General features: G+C 43.5%; 1 protein-coding gene and 1 long non-coding RNA gene across 4 annotated transcripts in view; both read left to right on the plus strand.

Annotated features, from left to right (window-relative positions):
* LOC147012536 (bromodomain-containing protein 3-like) overlaps positions 1-22719 on the plus strand; it is an 86812-nt gene that overhangs the window by 37240 nt on the left and 26853 nt on the right. For all 3 annotated transcript variants that reach the window (XM_085855665.1, XM_085855666.1, XM_085855667.1), the window contains 3 exons: positions 3496-3891; positions 5758-5886; positions 6119-6334. In XM_085855665.1, coding sequence (XP_085711791.1) covers positions 3496-3891; positions 5758-5886; positions 6119-6334 — 741 coding nt within the window. The remainder of the gene's footprint in view (positions 1-3495; positions 3892-5757; positions 5887-6118; positions 6335-22719) is intronic.
* Positions 6348-19443, plus strand: LOC147012538 (uncharacterized). The gene is made up of 2 exons (XR_015051401.1): positions 6348-6603; positions 16853-19443. It is a non-coding gene; the product is annotated as an uncharacterized LOC147012538 (long non-coding RNA).

A 22719-nucleotide genomic window follows, 5' to 3' on the forward strand; every position in this document is an offset into this window, starting at 1 on the left:
TTGGATGGGGAGTGTTGGTGAACAGCAATCTTCAAGTCTTTGCACACTTTCTCAGTGGGATTCAAGTCTGGGCTTTAGCTGGGCCACTTGAGGACTTTCACATTCTTGTTCTGAACCCATTCCAGCATTGCTTTGGTTGTATGCTTGGGGTCATTGTGCTGCTGGAACGTAAATCTTCACTGCAGTCTAAGGTCTTTCACAATGAAGCAGGTTTTCATCAGGATTCTCCTGTATTTGGCTCCATTCATTGTTCCCTCCATCTTCTCAAGTCTCCCAGTCCCTGCCACTGAAAAGCATCCCCATGGCATGATGCTGCCACCACCATGCTTCACGGTGGGGATGGTGTTAAATGGGTGATGAGCTATGCTCGGTTTCCGCCAGACCTAGCGCTTTGCATTCAGACCAAAGGGTTCGATTTTCATCTCATCAGACCACAGAGTCTTTTCCCTCATTCTCTCAGAGTCCTTCACGTGCCTTTTTGCAAACTCCAGGCATGCTTTCATGTGCCTTTTTCTCAGGATTGGCTTCTGTCTGATTATTTTTGTGTGGTTTATTTTGTGTTGCAAATAAATGGAAGGATGCACTAAATGAAAGGTCTAAACTCTAAATGGTCTCGTAAATGTGTAACGGTGAAAGGTCTGAAAAGTTGCAAATCTCAAAAAGGTCTAAAGTGACTTTCAGGTCCGATATTTATCCTTTCAGGTCCGATATCAGAATAAATGGTCGAAGGGGTCTAATGGGCATAATTTAAGTTCTAAAGGGCCCAAAGATATATAAATGGGTCGACAGGGTATTAATACATCTGAAAGGTGTGAAAGTCTAAAGGGTCGTCCACAACTTTTTGAAATGTGCTGCTATACGTGTTTTGGTCCCATCTCTGAATGGTGAATTATAATCATTTGAAAAATTCAATCCGGATATTCACCAAAATCATATCAATTTGGCCTTGTGACATAACCAAACTCTCCACCAAGTTTTGTCGAAATCTGTCCACAATTTTTTGAGATATCCTGTTCACAGACAGACAGATGGTTGAAAACATAACCTCCGTCCACCATCATTGGTGGAGGTAATAATTTATTCTCTTTCTGTTGAAAAATGTAACCTTGGGGAAAAAAAACCTGGAAAACGCAGGGAATGATTTCAAAAGAGACGTGTGGGCCCCTGACGCCCGCGTGCGCAAAATGCCCCCGTGCGAGTGTGCAACACTTACTGAATCTGTCGACATGACGGAGCCTCGCATACATTTTTGTGTCTCTCCAATAACTGTAGAAAGTCAATATAAATAGTCACTGAACTCCCACCAATTACAAATTGTGACTTGGTCAGGCAGGCAAATCCCTTCCACCCACCCCCATCCTGCCCCCCTTCCCCAAGGTGGCCTGTAAGGGGAGGTGAAATTTTCTCTTCAGAGGGTAACGAAGTTGCCCCAAATCTCTGAATTGATCAGAACAGGACAGATTCTGTGGTGTTAATACAGCCTAACATCCAGCTGTGCTTGCCAAATGGTATCCAAGGCCTCCTCCATGCCTAGCTGTGTATTCAATGTTGCTATTCACAAGCACTGCCTTATTCTTATTTCAATAATGTATGAAGGCCTCCAGGGAGTATTATCATGTTACCTACCCTTCATGGAATGTTTTCTTCAGAATGCCCCTTGAAATTTGGAAAATCTCTATTAGTCTGGCACTAATGCCACAGTCAAAATGAACCTTTGTTACTCCAGATATTCCATGTGTTCTAGAAGATGAAAGCTATTCCTTTTTTTTGCCACTGCTCAGCTCTTCATTGTCTGGGTGAGAAGGGGATGAGGGGAGAGAATGTAGGGCTGTGGAGAGTGACTTTTAGTTTGGGCCTGGTATCCATGTGACGTTCCATGATGTGTTGTTTCGTAAAAGGTCCTTGTCATAGTTAGCGTCTCTCAAATTGATGAAGCACAAGGATTTCTGCTTCTTTTCAGTTCATAGGCTTAGGTGAAATACCTTTCCACCTTTCTCCTGCTTTCATTAGTCTCAAATGTTTTGCTTTGTCTGACAACCGCCCATTTGTAGTCGCATGGAGTTTTGCAAAATCAACCAAATGAGCTTTTGTTACTTCTGTAGTCCAAGATGCTTGCTTGACTTCAATTTTTTACATTTTCTTGTATATATCGTCAAGGTTCATATAAGAGCTAACACACAGAATGTATTACAAAGGGGGAAGGAAACAAGTGGGGAGGGAGAGGGAAGCACAAAACAGTGGGGAACAGAGACAGATCTGTGGAAGGGAGAGGGACGGGGCACAGAACTTGGGGTACACAAGATGGACATTACAGGTACTTTCAGATAGGAAAGCAGGGAATTTGAAGGAGGTGGGTTTAGGGTGGATTAACGGGGGTAGAAAAGATCATGGTTTTGCACAAGAGATGGTGGTGAACAGCTGTTTTGAAGACCTAGAGGGAAGAGTGGGATGGAACAGTGTGTGAGAGTTTGTTCCAAAGGCGGGAAAAAAGAGGAATAAAAGAGTGAAGGTGAGCAGTGATTCGTGATTTTGGTAGTTTTACCAGAAGGGGGTTGTTGGCGGACCTTGAGCGCCCTGTGGAAATGTGGTGGGGACAAATCGCAGAGAGAGCAGGGAGGGCAAGGCCGGAGAGGAGATGGTCGAAGACAGAACGACCACCGACATGCCTACGGTGAGAGAGTGAGAGACTCAAAGACTTGGCTTCATCGTGGGAGATACCAATGATCTGAAATGCCTTGGTTTCCACAGCGTGATATCGAGCTCGGTGTGAGGTGGGAGCACCAGCCCGCAAAGGAGCGCAGAGCAGAAAATCGTAACTCATGTTGTTTTGTGACTTTATAACAAGAGATCTCCTTTCAAGGAACTTCTTCGCAGGATGAGGCCATTAGGCCCATAAACGCCTGTACTATGGTTCTAACATATGGCTGTTTGTGCTCTATCCTTTTCAAATGCTGAGTGTTGACCAAGCAAGCAGCACGTACCATGTTTATTCGTTGGTAGGACGTGGCTGCTGTCGGGTTTGAACTCCTGACCTCCAAGACTCATAGGACGTTATAACCATTCCGCTACCGAGTCTTTCTTGTAACACTTTCCATTATTGTATGTCTCGTGTTTGATTGTCTCTTTTGACCCAGCTTTTATACATCAGCCATCTTTCCCTGTAGCATTTTTGAGCCTTGGCCTCTGATTTAACGAATGTGTGATTGTAAATCATGATGTGGTTAAACATTTTTTTTAACTTTCATGCAGTTTTGTTTTGCTTTCCAAAAGGAGGTTAAATTAACCGGTTGATATGCTATTAACTGCACGTTATGGTCATCGAGGAATCTTGGCTGGTGTAATGGGGTTTAATAATTATATTTGTCGTTAGCAAAGGGAAGCTGTTGAACTTGCACCATGCTTTATTCAGTTTTTGTGACCCCGATTCCTCTCGAGAAATGTACAATGTACTAAAATTGGGTTATTTGTGGTTGATATTTAGGCATTGTTTTGCAGAAGAAAGGTGTAAAACGGAAAGCGGACACCACCACTCCGATGGCCACCGCTCCAGGTGACAGCGGTGACGCCTCGCCCTCACCCTCGCCCTCGCCAGGCGAGCCTCGACCACAAAAACCGTCTGGGCGCAAAGAGCCCCTTCGAAGTGGTGGAAAAGGTGGTTTGCGGGAAGTTCCGGACTCGCCTGGCCCAACACTGCCCTCTGGCCAGGGGAAAAAGAGCCGTTTACCGGCGTCTGAGCAAGTACGGTTTTGTGCGGGTGTCCTCAAGGAGATGTTTGCAAAGAAGCATGCTGCTTATGCCTGGCCCTTCTACAAGCCAGTCGATGCAGAGGCACTGGGGCTGCACGACTACCACGACATCATAAAGCACCCGATGGATCTCAGCACCATGAAGGTTAGATGGGGAAGTGCGTTGTTGGGGATAGTAGAAGCACAAGGTGTGGGAGAGGGATAATTAATGTTGGGCTGGTTGTGTGTAGGGAGATATATCTGGTGTAATGGCCTGAAGAAGTTTGAAGTCAGAGAGAGATTATGGTGATAAATTGATTATGATTGATAAATCAGAGAGAGATTATGGTGATTATATAACCAAACTATGCATTTGGGATGGACAGATGTATCGAGATCTTCCTGTCTTTTCGTATTGGATGGACTGATCTTCTTGTCTTCTCGTGATGATTTCACACATGAAGAGTGTGTTTTGTTTTTATCTTGTTTTTTAAAATTAAATGGGAAATTCTCATTAGCTATTAGTTTGATCCATAACACCTGAGTGCCCTTCATCCCGAGACGTCTTTCGTGTGCTTAGTGTCACACAGAAGGTGGTGTGATGTGTTTGGTGGTGTGAAGGTCGTTGTAAGGAATACGAGGTCCATCTAAAAAGTAATGGGACTGACTTCACAGAAATTTTATTCCAAAATATACATTGAAATCACAGCTTGTCCTCTTCAAAATAGTTTCCCTCCAGTCTCACAAACTTTTCCATCCTCTTCTTCCACGCTTTGATGCACCCCCGGAAGGCTTCTTCTGGAATCCTCCGGAGCTCCGTCGTCATAGCCCTTTTGATGGCCTCCATATCAGGAAATCGAGACCCCTTGATCACCCCCTTGAGCTTGGGGAAGAGGAAAAAATAACAAGAGGCCAAGTCTGGTGAATACGGGGGTTGCTCCAGAGTTGGCACGTTCCTCTCCACCAGAAACTATCGGATGCTCAGGGCACTGTGAGCAGGGGCGTTGTCATGGTGGAGCACCCAGGCTTTGTTCTCCCACAGATCCCTCCTCTTGTCCCTGACTGATCTTATGAGGTGCTGGAGGATCTCCTTGTATACGTATTGATTTACTGTTTGACCCTGTGGTAGAAACTCGAAGTGGACGATGTCCTTGATGTCAAAACATGTGAGGAGCATCACCTTGACCTTCGACTTCGATATCCTTGCTTTCTTTGGTCTTAGTGATGCTGGCCTTTTCCACTGACGACTCTGCCGTTTGGCCTCGGGATCATATTCAAATATCCATGATTCATCGCCAGTCATGACACTCCTGAGCAGGTCTGGATCGTCCTCGAGGCGCTCGATAATTTCTTGACAGACAGTGACTCTTTGTTGTTTCTGGTCCTCGGACAACAGCTTAGGGACCATCTTTGAGCATACTTTGCGCATTTCGAGATTTTCAGTGATGATGTTCCATAGTGTCCTTGTTGATGGAAAGTTCCTCAGCAATCATCCGCACCGTGAGTCAACGATCTGCGCGCACCATCTGCTTCACACGCTCGATGTTGTCTTCCGTTCTGCTCTTTGAAGGTCTTCCAGACCGTGGATCGTCTTCAACTTCCTCCCGTCCCTCTTTGAACCTCTTGTGCCATTCAAACACACGTGTACGTGACATCGTTTCTTACCCGTAGACTTGCTGCAGCATTGCGAAGGATTCGGAAGGTGTTTTGCCAAGCTTGGCAAGAAACTTCAGATTGGCTTTCTGCTCACGACTCGTAGCGCGATGACTCAGATTAGACAACGTGTAAAGCACGACCTGTAAAAAAAAAAAAATCACACAATGAGCGCAGTCAAATATCACCAATCATATATATTGCTGGAATGTTGTGAAAGACTGTGATGCAACCCGTTCATTCAAGTTGTGTCAGTGGAGCACAGCAGACTCAGTCCCGTTACTTTTTAGACGGACCTTGTATACTGCCGTCACTGTAATTAGTGAGCTCGTTATGACGTTGTTGGAGGTTGAAGCCAATTGTTTGGATGTGCTGACAGAGGAAGATGGAGGCGCGAGAGTATCAGGACTTGAATGAGTTTGCAAGTGATGTGCGCCTAATGTTTTCAAACTGCTACAAGTACAACCCACCAGATCACGAGGTCGTTGCCATGGCACGCAAACTGCAGGTAAAGCTGCAAATTTCATCTTGGATGATTTGTCTGTCAATTTCAGAAACACCTGTTGGTGGCTTGGGGGTGGGTAGAGGTGGCAGTTTATTTGTGGGAGAGGAGAGGTGATGGTCAAAGTGATGTCGGGAGAGGGGAGATGATATTTTTACTCAGATGTATATTTTGCCAAAATACTGCTCTTGTGTACGAGTTGGTGCGAGCAGGCAAATTGTATCTTGCCTTTTCCCAGGACATGTTTGAGATGCGACTTTCCCTCATGTCCACCGAGCCCTCAGAGGCGGCCCCCGCTCCTGCACCTCCCCCTGCCTCGTCCCCGGCTCCCCCTGTGGCTCCTGCTCCGACCGCCTCGCTGCCCAGCTCCAGTGAGGAAAGTTCATCGGGCAGTGAGAGCTCAGATGAGAGTGAGAAGGAGCGCGTCCACCGGCTCGCTGAGCTGCAAGAGCAGGTGAGGAAGTTTTGCTCTGCTGGAGATATTGTAACCCTCATTTAGCTATCAAGCGTCACCTTCCCCTCTTCTGTGCTGTCCTTTCAGCCATTCGTTGTATCGTGAGAAATCCAGCAGCAGCTCTGATTCTGGCTTTTCCAGCTCAGACTCTACCACAAGCTCTTTACGGGGACCAAATAGCAACTTGATCAAAGGTCTTATAAGAGCTTACGATGCACCATCTTGAATGCAATTTGTATTTCGATCTTTCACTTCGGTTTTGATCTCCGGTGAGTTTATTATTGTGGAATGGGACTCTCCGCGGCCCCAGTGTTTTTTAAACTCTTTTTATTCATTTATTTATTATATCATTTATTTATTTATTTAGGATGCAAATGTAGGAAAAAAATTAAAATCCATTGTTTTTATTTATTTATTTTTTAATTTTATTGAACCAAATTTTCACTCCACTGGCGATCACGTAGTGACAATGTCTGGGTACGGTCTTTTATTCATTTATTTATTTACCTTTTGAAGCATTTTTCGACTAATTTTTTTTCTACTGTCAAAAACTAAATTAAACAAGTCTGAAGACGACGATGGTTCACGAGCGGTATTTGACGATGTAGATTGTTTCAGAAGTCAAGGATGAGACAATGTGATAATGGTTGACCAAGTTATAAAAATGTTTAACATGATGTGGTACGAGTGACAGGTTATTAGCTGCAAAATGTCAAAAACCGGTTTCATTCAACAACTTTAAAATTTTGACCTTTGCATAACCTTTAAAGGTCACAAAACAATGTTATGGACATTAAAATAAGGAAACAGGATACGTGCTAGAGCTTATTGGAGTTAGTTCGTCGAAGAAGGTCGAAAACCCAGTTTGATTCCCACAACTTTGAAAATTTGACCTATGTGAACTTTAAAGGTCAAAGGTCAAGGATTATGACCTTTGGTGCAAAACTTCCTCTGGAACATTCCAGGAACAATATAACGTCATATAGGCTATATGTCATTTCGCACTCCTCGGATAATTATCCATACTTTGATGAAATCAGCGTAAAAACAAACTTGAAGGGGGCGCCACGGGCAAGGTGTTCGAGATAGAGCAAAATGGTTTCACGACTTTAGGTGGGGAATGACCTCAAGATTATGCATAAAAAAATAGTCATCCTAGCTCTCAAAGTTTGGGTGGTCATATGATTTTTTTTATGTCAAAATTAGAAATTTTCTAAGTTCGTGACCTTGGGACGAAAATGAAAAATCGAGCTCGGTGGGGCTATGCAGGTGCCATTGGGCTAACCAAATACCGAAACCCCTGCAAGATTCGACAAACCCCCTAGGAGAAGATGCAAATTGAAATTGGCTACCCTCTAAAAACACAATTCGCAATTTTCTAAGTTCGTGACTTTGTGGCCTTGACCTTGGGACAAAAATGAAAAATCGAGCTCTATCGGGCTATGCAGGTGCCATTGGGCTAACCAAATACCGAAAGCCCTGCCAGATTCGACAAACCCCTCGGAGAAGAAATTTTTTATGTCAAAATTCGCAATTTTCTAAGTTCGTGACCTTGTGACCTTGACCTTGAGACGAAAATGAAAAATCGAGCTCCGTGGGGCTATGCAGGTGCCATTGGGCTAACCAAATGCCAAAACCCCTGTCAGATTTGACAAACCCCCTCGGAGAAGATGCAAATTGAAATCGGCTACCCCCTAAAAACGCGTTTTTTGGGTGGGGCTCCGCCCATAATGGGCGCACCATGCCCATTTTCAGGAAAACACAACTAGATCATGATATAAACCTCCCACCAAAATTTTATCAGGATCGGATCAAAACCCATGGAGCTATGCTCGGAACAGACAGATAGACAGACACACAACAATAATGAATATAGTGGTCACTTTTATTTTTTTCGTGAAAATATTTTTTCGTGAACCAATACAATCAGAAGTGCTCCTGTTCGAAGTCCTCACTCTTCCTCTTCCAACCCTAAGGCATCAATCTCCTCCCACCCTTGAGTCTCTAACCCCCTCCCCTCCCCCACCGAAAGTCCTCAACCTCCCACCTTCAAAGCTATCCCATCTTCACCCTCACCTTCCCCCCACTCATAAAAGCAAACGGGCATTCCCACGTCGAAACGACGGTCCACCAAGTAACACAATGTAACACTTTCTACTCCCCTTGTCATGCTGTCACGGTCACTTGTTCAACTCGCAATTTTTAAAAATAGTCTGAAACGACAGCAAACCTGCATAACCTCTGCAGGAAATGTACCCATTGAGAGAAAAGGTTCAAAATTTATTTATTCCAAGTGGTTATAAATGGTAATTATTTGAAGTGATTATAAATGGTATTTATTTGAAGTGGTTATAAAGGGTAATTATAAGACGTGGTTATAAATGGTAATTATTCCAAGTGGTTTTAAATGGTAATTTTAAGAAGTGGTTATAAATGGTAATTTTAAGAAGTGGTTATAAAGGGTAATTATTTGAAGTGGTTATAAATGGTAATTATTTGAACTGGGTATAAATGATAATTATTCAAAGTGGTTATAAATGTTATTTATATGAAGTGGTTATAAATGGTAATTATTTTAAGTGGTTATGAAGGGCACTTATTCCATGTGGTTATTAATGGTAATTATAAGAAATGGTTATTAATGGTAATTAAAAGAAGTGGTTATTAATGGAAATTATTCAAAGTGGTTATTAATGGCAATTATAAGAAGTGGTTTTGGATGGTAATTACAAGTCTGAAGACAACGATGGTTCACGAGCGGTATTTGACGATGTAGATTGTTTCAGAAGTCAAGGATGAGACAATATGATAATGTTTGACCAAGTTATAAAAATGATCAACATGATGTGGTACGAGTGATAGGTTATGAGCTGCAAAATGTCGAAAACCCAGTTTCGTTCAACAACTTTAAAATTTTGACCTTTGCATAACCTTTAAAGGTCACAAAACAATGTTGTGGACATTAAAATAAGGAAACAGGATACGTGCTATAGCTTAATGGAGTTAGTTCGTCGAAGAAGGTCGAAAACCCGGTTTGATTCCCACAACTTTGAAAATTTGACCTTTGTGAACTTTAAAGGTCAAAGGTCAAGGATTATGACCTTTGGTGCAAAACTTTCTCTGGAACATTCCAGGAACAATATAACGTCATATAGGCTATATGGCATTTCGCACTCCTCGGATTATCCATACTTTGATGAAATCAGTGTAAAAACAAACTTGAAGGGGACGCCACGGGCAAGGTGTTCGAGATAGAGCAAAATGGTTTCAAGACTTTTGGTGGAGAATGAATTCAAGATTATGCATAAAAAATATTGTCATCTAAGCTCTCAAAGTTTGGGCGGTCGTATGATTTTTGTCAAAATTCGAAATTTTCTAAGTTCGTGACCTTGACCTTCTTGACCTTGGGACGAAAATGAAAAATCGAGCTCCGTGGGGCTATGCAGGTGCTATTGGGCTAACCAAATACCGAAACCCCTGTCAGATTCGACAAATCTCCTAGGAGAAGATGCAAATTGAAATCGGCTACCCCCTAAAATCACAATTCGCAATTTTCTAAGTTCGTGACCTTGTGGCCTTGACCTTGGGACAAAAATGAAAAATCAAGCACCGTGGGGCTATGCAGGTGCCATTGGGCTAACCAAATACCGAAGCCCCTGTCAGATTCGACAAATCTCCTAGGAGAAGATGCAAATTGAAATCGGCTACCCCCTAAAAACACATGTTTTTTGGGCGTGGCTCCGCCCATAATGGGCGCACCACGCCCATTCTCAGGAAAACACAACTAGATCATGATATAAACCTCGCACCAAAATTTTATCAGGATCGGATCAACCCACTGAGCTATCCTCAGGACAGACACAGACAGACAGACAGACACACAACAATAACGAATATAGTGGTCACTTATTTTTTTCGTGAAAATATTTTTTCACTTTTTTTGTGAACCAATAAGAAGTGGTTATAAATGGTAATTATAGGAAGTGGTTATAAATGGTAATTATTTGAAGTGGTTATTAATGGCAATTATTTGAAGTGCTTATTAATGGTAATTATTCAAAGTGGTTATTAATGGTAATTATAAGAAGTGGTTATGAATGGTAATTATTTGAAGTGGTTATAAATGGTAATTGTAAGAAGTGGTTATAAATGGTAATTGTAAGAAGTGGTTATAAATGGTAATTCTTTGAAGTGGTTATAAATGGCAATTATTCGAAGTGCTTATTAATGGTAATTATAAGAAGTGGTTATTTATGGTAATTTTAAGAAGTGGTTATTTTGGGTAATTATAAGAAGTGGTTATAAATGGTAACTAGAACTGCCACTTTATAACTGCTGGCAGTGATGACCGGGTACCCAGATGTCCGCCTTTGATACAGCATGAGACTTAAATGAGAATTTTGCAAAGTTTCCCTTCAATAGGATACTGCTCTGGTAGAAGTTTTCTCAGACACACACACACACACACACACACACACACACACACACACACACACACACACACACACACACACACACACACACACACACACACACACACACACACACACACACACACACACACACACACACACACACACACACACACACACACACACACACACACACCGAATATAGTGGTCACTTACTGACTCGTGAACCAATTACTAAATTGGCAGCCATAGTGCAGAATTTGTGGATGTGGCCAGGCAAACTGTCTTACCAATGGGTGGAACTTACATGAACGGTTCCTTTTAAATGTAGATTGTGACAAGTCCAAATGTTAGTTTGTCCAATCAGAAGCTTTTGCCAATTCAGCCCAGATGTTCCCAGAAAACGCTGGAATTTCCGGTACTTTCGGAAAGATGGAGTTACCCCGTGAATGCAGTTTCATGGAGGATTTTGTCTTTCAGGAGCACCTTGATAAAGACATAAGTATTTGTTTCTTGTTGGTTCACGAGTCAGTAACTGACCACTATATTCGTTGTGTGTGTCTGTCTGTCTGTCTGTCTGTCTGTCTGTCTGTCTGTCTGTCTGTCTGTCTGTCTGTCTGTCTGTCTGTCTGTCTGTCTGTCTGGTAGTCGATGCAGTCGAAAAAAAAAAAAAATTTTAATTTTGAAATTTGTTCTACCCTTATTATCAGTTTTTCTGTCTATGTTTGTCTGTCTGTCTGTCCCTCTGTTCCGTCCAGTGCTCCGTTAACACAATGGTGATTTCGATTCAACTTGGTTGGTAGGTTCATACCATGACTTAGTTGTGTGCAAATGAGAACCGTTGCTGTGGACACCACCGTTGCCTAGCAAGAGGACTTTCAAATTTTTGAGAAATCATAAAAAATTATTTTTTCAAAAATCGGGCCACGAGCAACTGTGGGCAGTACATAAAGCCATATTGTTAAAAATTTCCAGCCGGATCCTATGAAAACTGTCGGAGGAGATAGACTTTGAATGAACCCTGGTTGAAAACAATAAAAAAACGAAGTTCGTTATACCTCAGAGACTATGAGTCAGATATACATGAAACTGGTATAGTAGGTTCATGGTATGTCCGAGTTATGTGTGAGAAAGAACTGTTGCTATGGACCCCTCCATTCCCTTGCAACGGCCGAAAAACCTCAATGTGGGGGGGGGTATTCTAATGAAAAAACAATCTGCAGCATTAACCCTTGAAGCTAGAATCATGAATTTTCTTGTGCTTAATCCTCAAGTCATTCCCCATAGAACGGGCCCATCGTGTCAGGTTCTTTTGGTTAGGCGACTACCCATGTCTGCCTTCCGGCTTGTCTGTCTGTCCCGAGCATAGCTCCATGGGTTTTGATCCGATCCTGATAAAATTTGGGTGGGAGGTTTATATCATGATCTAGTTGTGTTTTCCTGAGAATAGGCTTGCTGTGCCCATTATGGGCGGAGCCACGCCAAAAAAAGTGTTTTTAGGGGGTAGCCGATTTCAAGTTACATTTTCTCCAAGGGGGTTTGTCGAATCTGGCAGAGGTTTCGATATTTTGTTAGCCCAATGGCACCTGCATCGCCCCATGGATCTCGATTTTTCATTTTTGTCCCAAGATCAAGGTCACAAAGTCAAAAACTTAGAAAATTGCGAATGTTGACGTAAAAATCATACGACCGCCAAAACTTTGAGAGCTAGGATGACAATATTTTTTATGCATAATCTTGAGTTCATTCTCCACCTAAAGTCTTGAAACCATTTTGCTCTATCTCGAACACCTTGCCCATGGCGCCCCCTTCAAGTTTGTTTTTACACTGATTTCATCAAAGTATGGATAATCCGAGGAGTGTGAAATGCCATATAGCCTATATGACATTATATTGTTCCTGGAATGTTCCAGAGGAAGTTTTGCACCAAAGGTCATAATCCTTGACCTTTGACCTTTAAAGTACACAAAGGTCAAATTTTCAAAGTTGTTGGAATCGAACCGGGTTTTCGACCTTCTTCGACAAACTAACTCCAATAAGCTATAGCACTTATCCTGTTTCCTTATTTTAATGTCCACAACATTGTTTTGTGACCTTTAAAGGTTATACAAAGGTCAAATTTTGAAAGTTGTTGAAAGAAACTGGATTTTCGACATTTTGCAGCTGATAACCTGTCACCCGTACCACATCATGTTGATCATTTTTATAACTTGGTCAAAAATTATCACATTGTCTCATCCTTTACTTCTGAAACAATCTACATCGTCAAATACCGCTCGTGAAATATCGTCGACTCGTCGTCTTCAGACTTGTTTTATTTAAATTTGATACATACTCCCAAGTTTTTGGTGCAACTATCCTGAGAATCTGTTCCATTATAATTTTCTCATCCCCTCTGTCTTTTATTTATTACTAGCAAATACAACATGCTTCGCTGACAGGAATATTACGATGGGGTGGGGTGGGAAGGAGGGTGTGGGATGGGAGAGGGATCAAGAAAGGGGGTGGGGAGAGTGTGGAAAGGTGGGAAAAGAGTCCTCACCACATGTTGCAATACATGCCAGGAGGGGGGAGGGAGCGAAGATCGGGGAGAGAGGTGGGATGTGGTGAGGAAAAGGGGGTGTTCTGGACAGGTGCTTGAGAGAGGGACTTCAGGGAAAGCGGTGGGGGTGGAATGGTGCCTTTATGCCAGCATTAGTGCAGGAATGAATGAAATTGGGTACGATAAAACAGCACGTTCAAACGGGTCATACTAAACGGTCTCTCACTGCCCAGAAAGGTCCATGGGGAGTTGTTGGGTTTTGAGAGGAGGTAAGCGTGAGGGAAGAAAAAGGGAAGGAAGGGCGTTTTCCTTCATTTGTCGAAAAAAACCATACCAGTGTCCACACATATGATGAGCTCTAAAATCTCTTAACATGAGGTACATTGCAGAAATGATCCGAACAGAAGTTCTAACTGCTTAAAAAAATAAAAAATAAAAATTTAATAAAAATTTCATTTGTCCAATTTGCACATTCTTTGACACCCGTTCCTCTTTTCAACCTTCGGAGAGTTTTACGGTGCTGGAGGGTGTTTGAGAGGAGGATAGCGTGAGGTGAGTTGAAGGCAGTGCGAGGGAAGGGGAAGGCAGCATGAGGGGAGGGAAGGCAGCATTGGGGGCTGGGGAGGAGAAGGCAGTATGGGGGCTGGGGAGGAGAAGGCAGCGCGATGGGAGGGGAGTGGAAGGCAGCGCGAGGGGAGGGGAGTGGAAGGCAGCGTGAGGGGAGGGGAGTGGAAGGCAGCGTGAGGGGAGGGGAGTGGAAGGCAGCGCGAGGGGAGGGGAGTGGAAGGCAGCGCGAGGGGAGCGGAGTGGAAGGCAGCGCGAGGGGAGGGGAGTGGAAGGCAGCGCGAGGGGAGGGGAGTGGAAGGCAGCACGAGGGGAGGGGAGTGGAAGGCAGCGCGAGGGGAGGGGAGTGGAAGGCAGCGCGAGGGGAGGGGAGTGGAAGGCAGCGCGAGGGGAGAGGAGTGGAAGGCAGCGCGAGGGGAGGGGAGTGGAAGGCAGCGCGAGGGGAGGGGAGTGGAAGGCAGCGCGAGGGGAGGGGAGTGGAAGGCAGCGCGAGGGGAGGGGAGTGGAAGGCAGCGCGAGGGGAGGGGAGTGGAAGGCAGCGCGAGGGGAGGGGAGTGGAAGGCAGCGCGAGGGGAGGGGGGTGGAAGGCAGCGCGAGGGGAGGGGAGTGGAAGGCAGCGCGAGGGGAGGGGAGTGGAAGGCAGCGCGAGGGGAGGGGAGTGGAAGGCAGCGCGAGGGGAGGGGAGTGGAAGGCAGCGGGAGGGGAGGGGAGTGGAAGGCAGCGCGAGGGGAGGGGAGTGGAAGGCAGCGCGAGGGGAGGGGAGTGGAAGGCAGCGCGAGGGGAGGGGAGTGGAAGGCAGCGCGAGGGGAGGGGAGTGGAGGGCAGCGCGAGGGGAGGGGAGGGGGAGGCAGCGCGAGGGGAGGGGAGTGGAAGGCAGCGCGAGGGGAGGGGAGTGGAAGGCAGCGCGAGGGGAGGGGAGTGGAAGGCAGCGCGAGGGGAGGGGAGGAGATGGCAGCGCGAGGGGAGGGGAGGAGATGGTAGCACGTGGGGAGGGGAGGAGAAGGCAGCACGTGGGGAGGGGAGGAGAAGGCAGCACGAGGGGAGGGGAAGGCAGCACGAGGGGAGGGGAAGGCAACATGGGAGGGGAAGGCAGCACGGGGGCTGGGAAGGAGATGGTAGCACGTGGGGAGGGGAGGAGAAGGCAGCACGTGGGGAGGGGAGGAGAAGGCAGCACGTGGGGAGGGGAGGAGAAGGCAGCACGTGGGGAGGGGAGGAGAAGGCAGCACGTGGGGAGGGGAGGAGAAGGCAGCACGAGGGGAGGGGAAGGAAGCGCGAGGCGAGGGGAAGGGAAAGCAGCGCGAGGGGAAGGGAATGCATCGTGAGGGTAGGGGAGGGGAAGGCAGCGTGAGAGAGGGGAAGGGGAAGGCAGCGCGAGGAGAGGGGGGAGAGGAAGGCAGGAGGGGAAGGCAGCATGAGGGGAATGGAAGGGAAGGCGGCATGAGGGGAATGGAGGGCTGCGCGAGGGGAATGGAAGGTAGCGTGAAGTAAGGCAGAGTACCATGGCGTTACCGGAGCGATAAAATGCGCCAAGACGGCAACGTTTTCTTTTTAACCGCCATGTTCTTCATAAAACCGGGCTGGAGCATTAAAAAAATTAAAATCTATACAATGTATCTGGCAATACCTGTCAAAGGCCTGTCTGCATACATGCCACCCTCCCCCTCCTCCTCCACCCACACAAACACCCCACCACGTCCATGTGTGCTGTCTACGTACCTCTTCGCTTGCAGAAACTACCGACTTAATATATCGCAGCAACGATGAGTAAATTTATATTTATATCTTGGTATGAAATCGGATCGCACAAAAAGGTGTAAAGAAAAAACCCTTCACTGGCAGCACAAAAAACCCTTCACTGGCAGCACAGCTTGCAGAAACTGCCAACAATTAATATATAGCAGCAACTATTAGTAAATTCATATTAATGTTTTTTTAATGAAAGCAGATCAGCTAAGAGGGGAGGGAAAGGAGGGAGAGAAGGCAAACTGCATACATAATTGACATAAAGAAGGACGCTTATGGACTGTATCGCCGTGGCTTGCAAAAAGAGTTTCCAGCTCGAACCCGGCGTTGCGCCCAATGAAGTTATACTTTCTGAACATTCTTCAATCTTTTCTCCACTAAATTAATCGTCTGGACAGGAGAAAAACAGAGGCAATTCCTCTGGGCACGTACCATGAGTCTTCTTTTGTTTTTTTGATGCCGTGAACAAACTTTGGTACATCACGGGTGATAAAGGTTGTGGTAAAGCTGGTGGTGCTCTTGCCTCCCACCTTTCTCGGCTTCAGGCTGTGGAAACCAAGGCATTTCGGATCATTGGCATCTCCCACGATGAGGCTGAGTCTTTGGGCCTCTTACTCTCTCACCGCAGGCAGGTCGGTGGTCTTTCTGTCTTCTACCGTCTCCTCTCTGGTCTCGCCCCCCCCCGCCCTGCTCTGTCTGCGATTTGTCCCCACCATATTTCCCCAGGGTGCTCAGGGTCCGCCAACAACCCCCTTCTGGTAAAACTACCAAAATCACGAATCACTGCTCATCTTCACTCTTTCATTCCTCTTTTTTCCCGCCTTTGGAATAAACTCCCTCACTCTGTTCAATCCCATTCTTCCCTCCAGGCCTTAAAAACAGCTGTTCACCACCACCTATTACACTGGGGAACACATTTTTTTCTTATTATCTGTTGCATGAGATTTTTCAACTTCAAATCTGAAATCTGTTTTCCTCTACATGCTCTAGTTTTCATGCAATTTGAAACTTGCGATTTTCGCAAAAAAGGACACCCATTGCTATTTTCACTAGGGATAACTTGAGAACTAGGGGTGTGATTTCGGACTTTAGTGGAAATGTACAATGCCTAAACTGCTAAATAACTATAGACTGTATTCGCTTTGCTGCTAACGATTTGCTCACGATTTATTTGACATCAATTTTCTTTATCTTTATTGATATTTATTTATCTTTATTGATATATATTCTTTAACTTTATGTTTTTCTTTGTTTCAGATCTGATCATGGCTTCTTCAATAAGACATAAATGTGTAAATAATCCTGATGCATTCTCTTATGTATGTGGCTGCTACACACTACTTTGTCAAAAGCCCAATATAACATCGTTTGTAAGGCGTGCCTATAAAACCAATTTTGATGTTCCCCTTGGCAACCAAGACAAGAAATGGGCTCCTCATATTGTATGTCATAATTGTGAGGAAATGCTTCGTGACTGGACAAAAGGAAAACGAAAGGGTCTGCCTTTTGGAGTTCCCATGGTTTGGCGAGAACCCAAGGACCACGTAACTGACTGCTATTTTTTCCTGGTCAACACACAAGGTGTCGGCAAGAAAAACCGGCAAAAGATCTCCTATCCCTGTATTCCCTCAGAAATTTGACCTACTCTGCACTCTGAGGAACTCCCCGTTCCAGTCTTTAATGGTTTTGTCTTATCTGAAGATGAAGGCAGTGAACATGATCAGCAAGAGCACGAGGGTCGTGATGACGGGCTTCAAGAAATGGTTTTAGAATCCGAAGCCTCCTCATCTGATACCAAACAGTCATCAGCCTCTCAGCAGTTTAGCCAACCGGAATTGAATGACTTAATGCGTGATTTGGGGCTCTCCAAGAAAGCAGCTGAGGTATTAGCCTCCAGGCTCCAAGAAAAAAATTTACTTGACCACTCTGCAAATGTTTCATATTTCCGAAAGCGGGACCAGATCTTTGTCGCCTTTTTCTCAGAAGACAAGCAGTTTATTTACTGCCACGATATCCCAGGTCTTCTCAGGCAATTAGGTGTTACTTCGTGTAATCCAACAGAATGGCGATTATTTCTGGATACCTCTAAGCGCAACCTCAAGTGTATTCTCTTGCACAATGGCAATGTTTATGGAGCGGTTCCAGTTGGTCACTCAGTGCATTTGCAAGAATAACATAATGACATAAAAATGGTCATTGACTTACTCAAATATCACGAGCACAACTGGATCATTTGTGTGGACCTGAAAATGGTCATCGTTCTCCTTGGTCAACAGAAAGGCTTCACAAAGTTTCCATGCCATCTCTGCATGTGGGACAGCCGAGCTCGAGAGAAACACTGGATCCAGGAGTGGCCCATCCGTGAAACTCTGGAAGCAGGCATGCCAAACATTGTGAATGACCCAATCGTCAGCCGAGAGAAGATCATTTTTCCCCCACTCCATATCAAGCTCGGCTTGATGAAACAGTTTGTGAAGGTCTTGACTACTGATGGTGAATGTTTTCAACATATAGTTTCTGCTTTTCCTGCTTTGTCTTTCGAGAAGATCAAAGCAGGTGTGTTCGATGGACCTCAAATTCGTGCCCTTGCACATGATAAGGAATTTGTAAGGAAGATTAATGACAAGGAGAAGACAGCGTGGCTGTCTTTCGACACAGTTATACAAAACTTTTTGATAACAAAAAGGCAGATAACTATGAGTTTCTGGTTACTAGAATGCTGTTGGCTTTTCGTGATCTTGGGTGCAACATCTTGGCTTTTGGATCTTGGGTGTCAAGCTCCATTTCCTGAATAGTCACCTTGATCATTTCCCTGAGAACCTTGGGGATGTAAGTGAGGAACAGGGAGAGTGCTTCCATCAGGACCTCATGACTATGGAAGAGCGCTACCAAGGACGATGGGACAAAAATATGATGGCAGACTACTGCTGGAGCATCAAACGAGATTGCCCTGTGGAAGTCCACAAACGCAAGAGCTACAACCGCAAATTCTTGCCTGAATAGGACCTATTTGAACTTTGCATTCCATCCTTATCAATTGTTCTGAATCACCTATCGTCTTTATGTTGAAATATATGTTAATTTAAATTTGCTTTTAATACAAATTGTAACTTCCCAAATAAATGTTGAAAATGTTGAATTGCAAAATATATGTTTAATATAAATTTGCTTTTAATACAAATTGTAACTTCCCAAATAAATGTTGAAAATGTTGAATTGCAAAATATATGTTTAATATAAATTTGCTTTTAATACAAATTGTAACTTACCGAATAAATGTTGATAATGGTGGATTGCAAAAAATCTAGAGCTTACAGAGAGAAACTAACTTCAAATTTGAATTCAGCACACTCAAATTAGGTAAGATCAAGTGCTGGTATCAATGCAACAAAAACTTTGTTCCCCAGTGTTATCGCCCCCCATCCAAATCCTCGATCTTTTCTACCCCTGTTAATCCACCCCAAACCCACCTCCTTCAAATTCCCTGCTTCCCTTCCTGAAAGTCCCTGTAATGTCCATCTTGTATACCCCGTGTTCCCTGCCCCCATCCTTCTCCCTTCCACAGATCTAATGTCTCTGTTCCCCACTGTTTTGTCCTTCCCACTCATGTCTCATGCTCCTACCCCCCCTTGCTGTGCGTTGTGTGTTAGCTCTCATTCGAACCTCAACAAGGTATACAAAAAAAAAAGCCTCATCGGAATTGTGTTTGTGGTTTCGGAGAATAAAGCAAATACATATTTTTTGGGGGGCAGCACCCCCAGAAAACCCCCTGAACCCCAATTGTTTTTTTTAATGTCGTGAATAAACTTTAGTGCATCACGGGCGATGAAAGTGATGGTCAAGTTTCATTGGAATTGTGTGTGAAGTTTTTGAGAAGAAAGCAAATACCTCTTTTGTGGGGCAACGACCCCCATAGACCCCTTTAGACCTCCTTCGTCCCCGATTTATTTAATAATGTGAACAGTCTTTGGTACATCACCGGTGATTAAGGTAGTGGTCAAGTTTCATCAGAATTGCATGTATAGTTTCTGAGAAGAAAGCAAATATCTATTTTGGGGGGCAGCCCTTGGAAGACCCCCTTGGGGCCTGATATTTTCATTTATTTAATTTTTTTCTAATGCCATGAACAAACTTTGGTGCATCCACAGTGATTAATGTTGTGGTAAAGTTTCATTGAAATAGTTTGTGTAGTTTCAGAGAAGAAGTTACGAGTATTTGTGGACAGATGGACGGACGACGTGCCATCCCATAAGCTCCCCGGAACTACGTTCCCTGTGAGCTGAAAATTTAGCTTTACAGGTCATGCTTTGTTTAAATACATACACAAGGAAGGAAAAAATTGAAACCAGGCACAAAGCAAGTATGGGGAATAAGGGTGATTATTTATTTATTTATTTATTTATTTTAATGGCGTCATAATTGCATGCATAGAACGCTACATCCGATCAGTATGAAAAAAATTCATCCAGGGATAAATTGGTCCACAGAAAAAAAAATTGATGACTTCATCGGTCATATGATTCAGTCCCCACCACCCGATGCATCGCAGAACAACGTGGGGCCAATGCAGGTGAATGGCCCTAAACTTTGTTCAAGTCAATTGATATACAGTATTCAGTGACAGCGCGAATGTTGTAAAGCGATCGCCAAGTAGCTTAAGCACGCGAGGAAGCACTCCAACGAAACGGTTTATTAGGAACGGCTGGCTTGGCAAGCGATCGTCGACGACAAATGAACACTTTTTAGCAGTCAAAACTGCTGCTAAATTCAATTCTGAAGCTTAACATTTGTAATTTGGCATAGGTGAAGAGATTCTTGAGGTTATGGCAGATGTAGAAATGAAATAAAGCCACAAACGCTGGCATCTCTGGAGTTTATATGCATCGCAATGTACCCAGCGATTTGTAGCTATGTACATGAGGCATTCGATGATGTGTGAGGAAAGTGAAAAAAAAAATCTATCACTAAGAAATTGTTGCGGCCTGTTTCAAGTCAAGGCATTGTTGAGCAGGCAAAAAAAAATGGCAAATTAACACCCTATCGAGAGAGAGCAAGGTGTCTGTGGATGTGCATGACAAAGAATATATTTAAATACGGCCGTTAATTATCCTCAAAAGCGGCGTTTAAATTAACACCCAAACACCGAATATGTAAAAGCATAAGACTTTGATCTCAATCCTATAAATTCACTCATGACCTTCCCACCCAATTCATCTTTAAACTTACCAATCACCTTTTTATTCTTTGATGAAAACAACACATCACCTGACTTATAATTGCTTGTATCACACATATATATATATATATATATATATATATATATATATATATATATATATATATATATATATATATATATATATATATATATATATATATATTATCAATCAAATCCTCATATAATATATCATTTGTCTTAATTTCTAATATAAAACTATCTGTATCCATATATAACAACAACACATTATCCTTATACTTTGATTTTAAATTATTACAAGTGTGAAGACGACGATGGTTCACGAGCGGTATTTGACGATGTAGATTGTTTCAGAAGTCAAGGATGAGACAATGTGATAATGTTTGACCAAGTTATAAGAATGATCAACATGATATGGTACGAGTGACAGGTTATTTGCTGCAAAATGTCAAAAACCCGGTTTCGTTCAACAACTTTGAAAATTTGACCTTTGCATAACCTTTAAAGGTCACAAAACAATGTTGTGGACATTAAAATAAGGAAACAGGATACGTGCTATAGCTTATTGGAGTTAGTTCGTCGAAGGTCGAAAACCCGGTTCGATTCCCACAACTTTGAAAATTTGACCTTTGTGAACTTTAAAGGTCAAAGGTCAAGGATTATGACCTTTGGTGCAAAACTTCCTCTGGAACATTCCAGGAACAATGTAATGTCATATAGGCTATATGGCATTTCGCACTCCTCGGATTATCCGTACTTTGATGAAATCAGCGTAAAAACAGAGTTGAAGGGGGCGCCACGGGCAAGGCGTTTGAGATGGAGCAAAATGGTTTCAAGACTTTAGGTGGGGAATGACCTCAAGATTATGCATAAATAATATTGTCATCCCAGCTCTCAAAGTTTGGGCGGTCGTATGATTTTTGTAAAAATTAGCAGTTTTCTAAGTTCGTGACCTTGTGACCTTGACCTTGGGACGAAAATGAAAAATCGAGTTCTGTGGGGCTGTGCAGGTGCCATTGAGCTCACGAAATACCAAAACCCCTGTCAGATTCGACAAACCCCCAAGGAGAAGATGCAAATTGAAATCGGCAACCCCCTAAAAACACGTTTTTTGGGCGTGGCTCCGCCCATAATGGGCGCACCACGCCCATAATGGGCGCACCACGCCCATTCTCAGGAAAACACAACTAGATCATGATATAAACCTCCCACCAAAATTTTATCAGGATCGGATCAAAACCCACGGAGCTATGCTCAAGACAGACAGACAGACACACAACAATAACAAATATAGTGGTCACTTATTTTTTTCGTGAAAATATTTTTTCGTGAACCAGTAGTAATGGTCATACATTAACGACTTTGACAAGTCAAGAACTGATGTTCCTATATAAATAGGTTTATCCATTTCAATGCTCTCTTTTTTTCAAATGAATAGCACAAAAGTTCTCTGAAAACACCTCCGTTCAACTTGGTCTATGAATTAACTTTAAAGCCTGTTTCCAAGATGTAGCAAGTCTTGGGTTTTGTGGATTCCTAACATTTTCCATAGTCTTTACAAATACAGCATTATTCATTAATTTATAAAAGTCCTTCTCAAAATCTGTTTTTGCTTCTGTTCTCCTTTTTCTATTAAAATCAATATACTTCTTTAACCAATGAGTTTCTTTAAATTTCAAAATCCGATGAATTTTCCTCACTCTCAACCCAGCAGATAAATATTGTCTCAAGTTCCTTTGATGCAAAACATAACTTTCTTTATCATTTAATGTAGTAAGTAGTTTTTCTGGAGATTTACCTTTTATATTAAATGAATGTTGGTAATCACTTCACCAATCTTTTCTTGGATTTTCTTTTTCAGGGGCACAAGGTAGGTCTTTATGTTTGTGATGAAGTTCTTCTGGATATTTTAAATCACCCTCAAAAT

This window comes from Eptatretus burgeri, chromosome 14, assembly GCF_056783735.1.
Source record: "Eptatretus burgeri isolate ZD-2024b chromosome 14, Ebu_testis_v1, whole genome shotgun sequence".
NCBI classification, from domain to species: domain Eukaryota; kingdom Metazoa; phylum Chordata; class Myxini; order Myxiniformes; family Myxinidae; genus Eptatretus; species Eptatretus burgeri.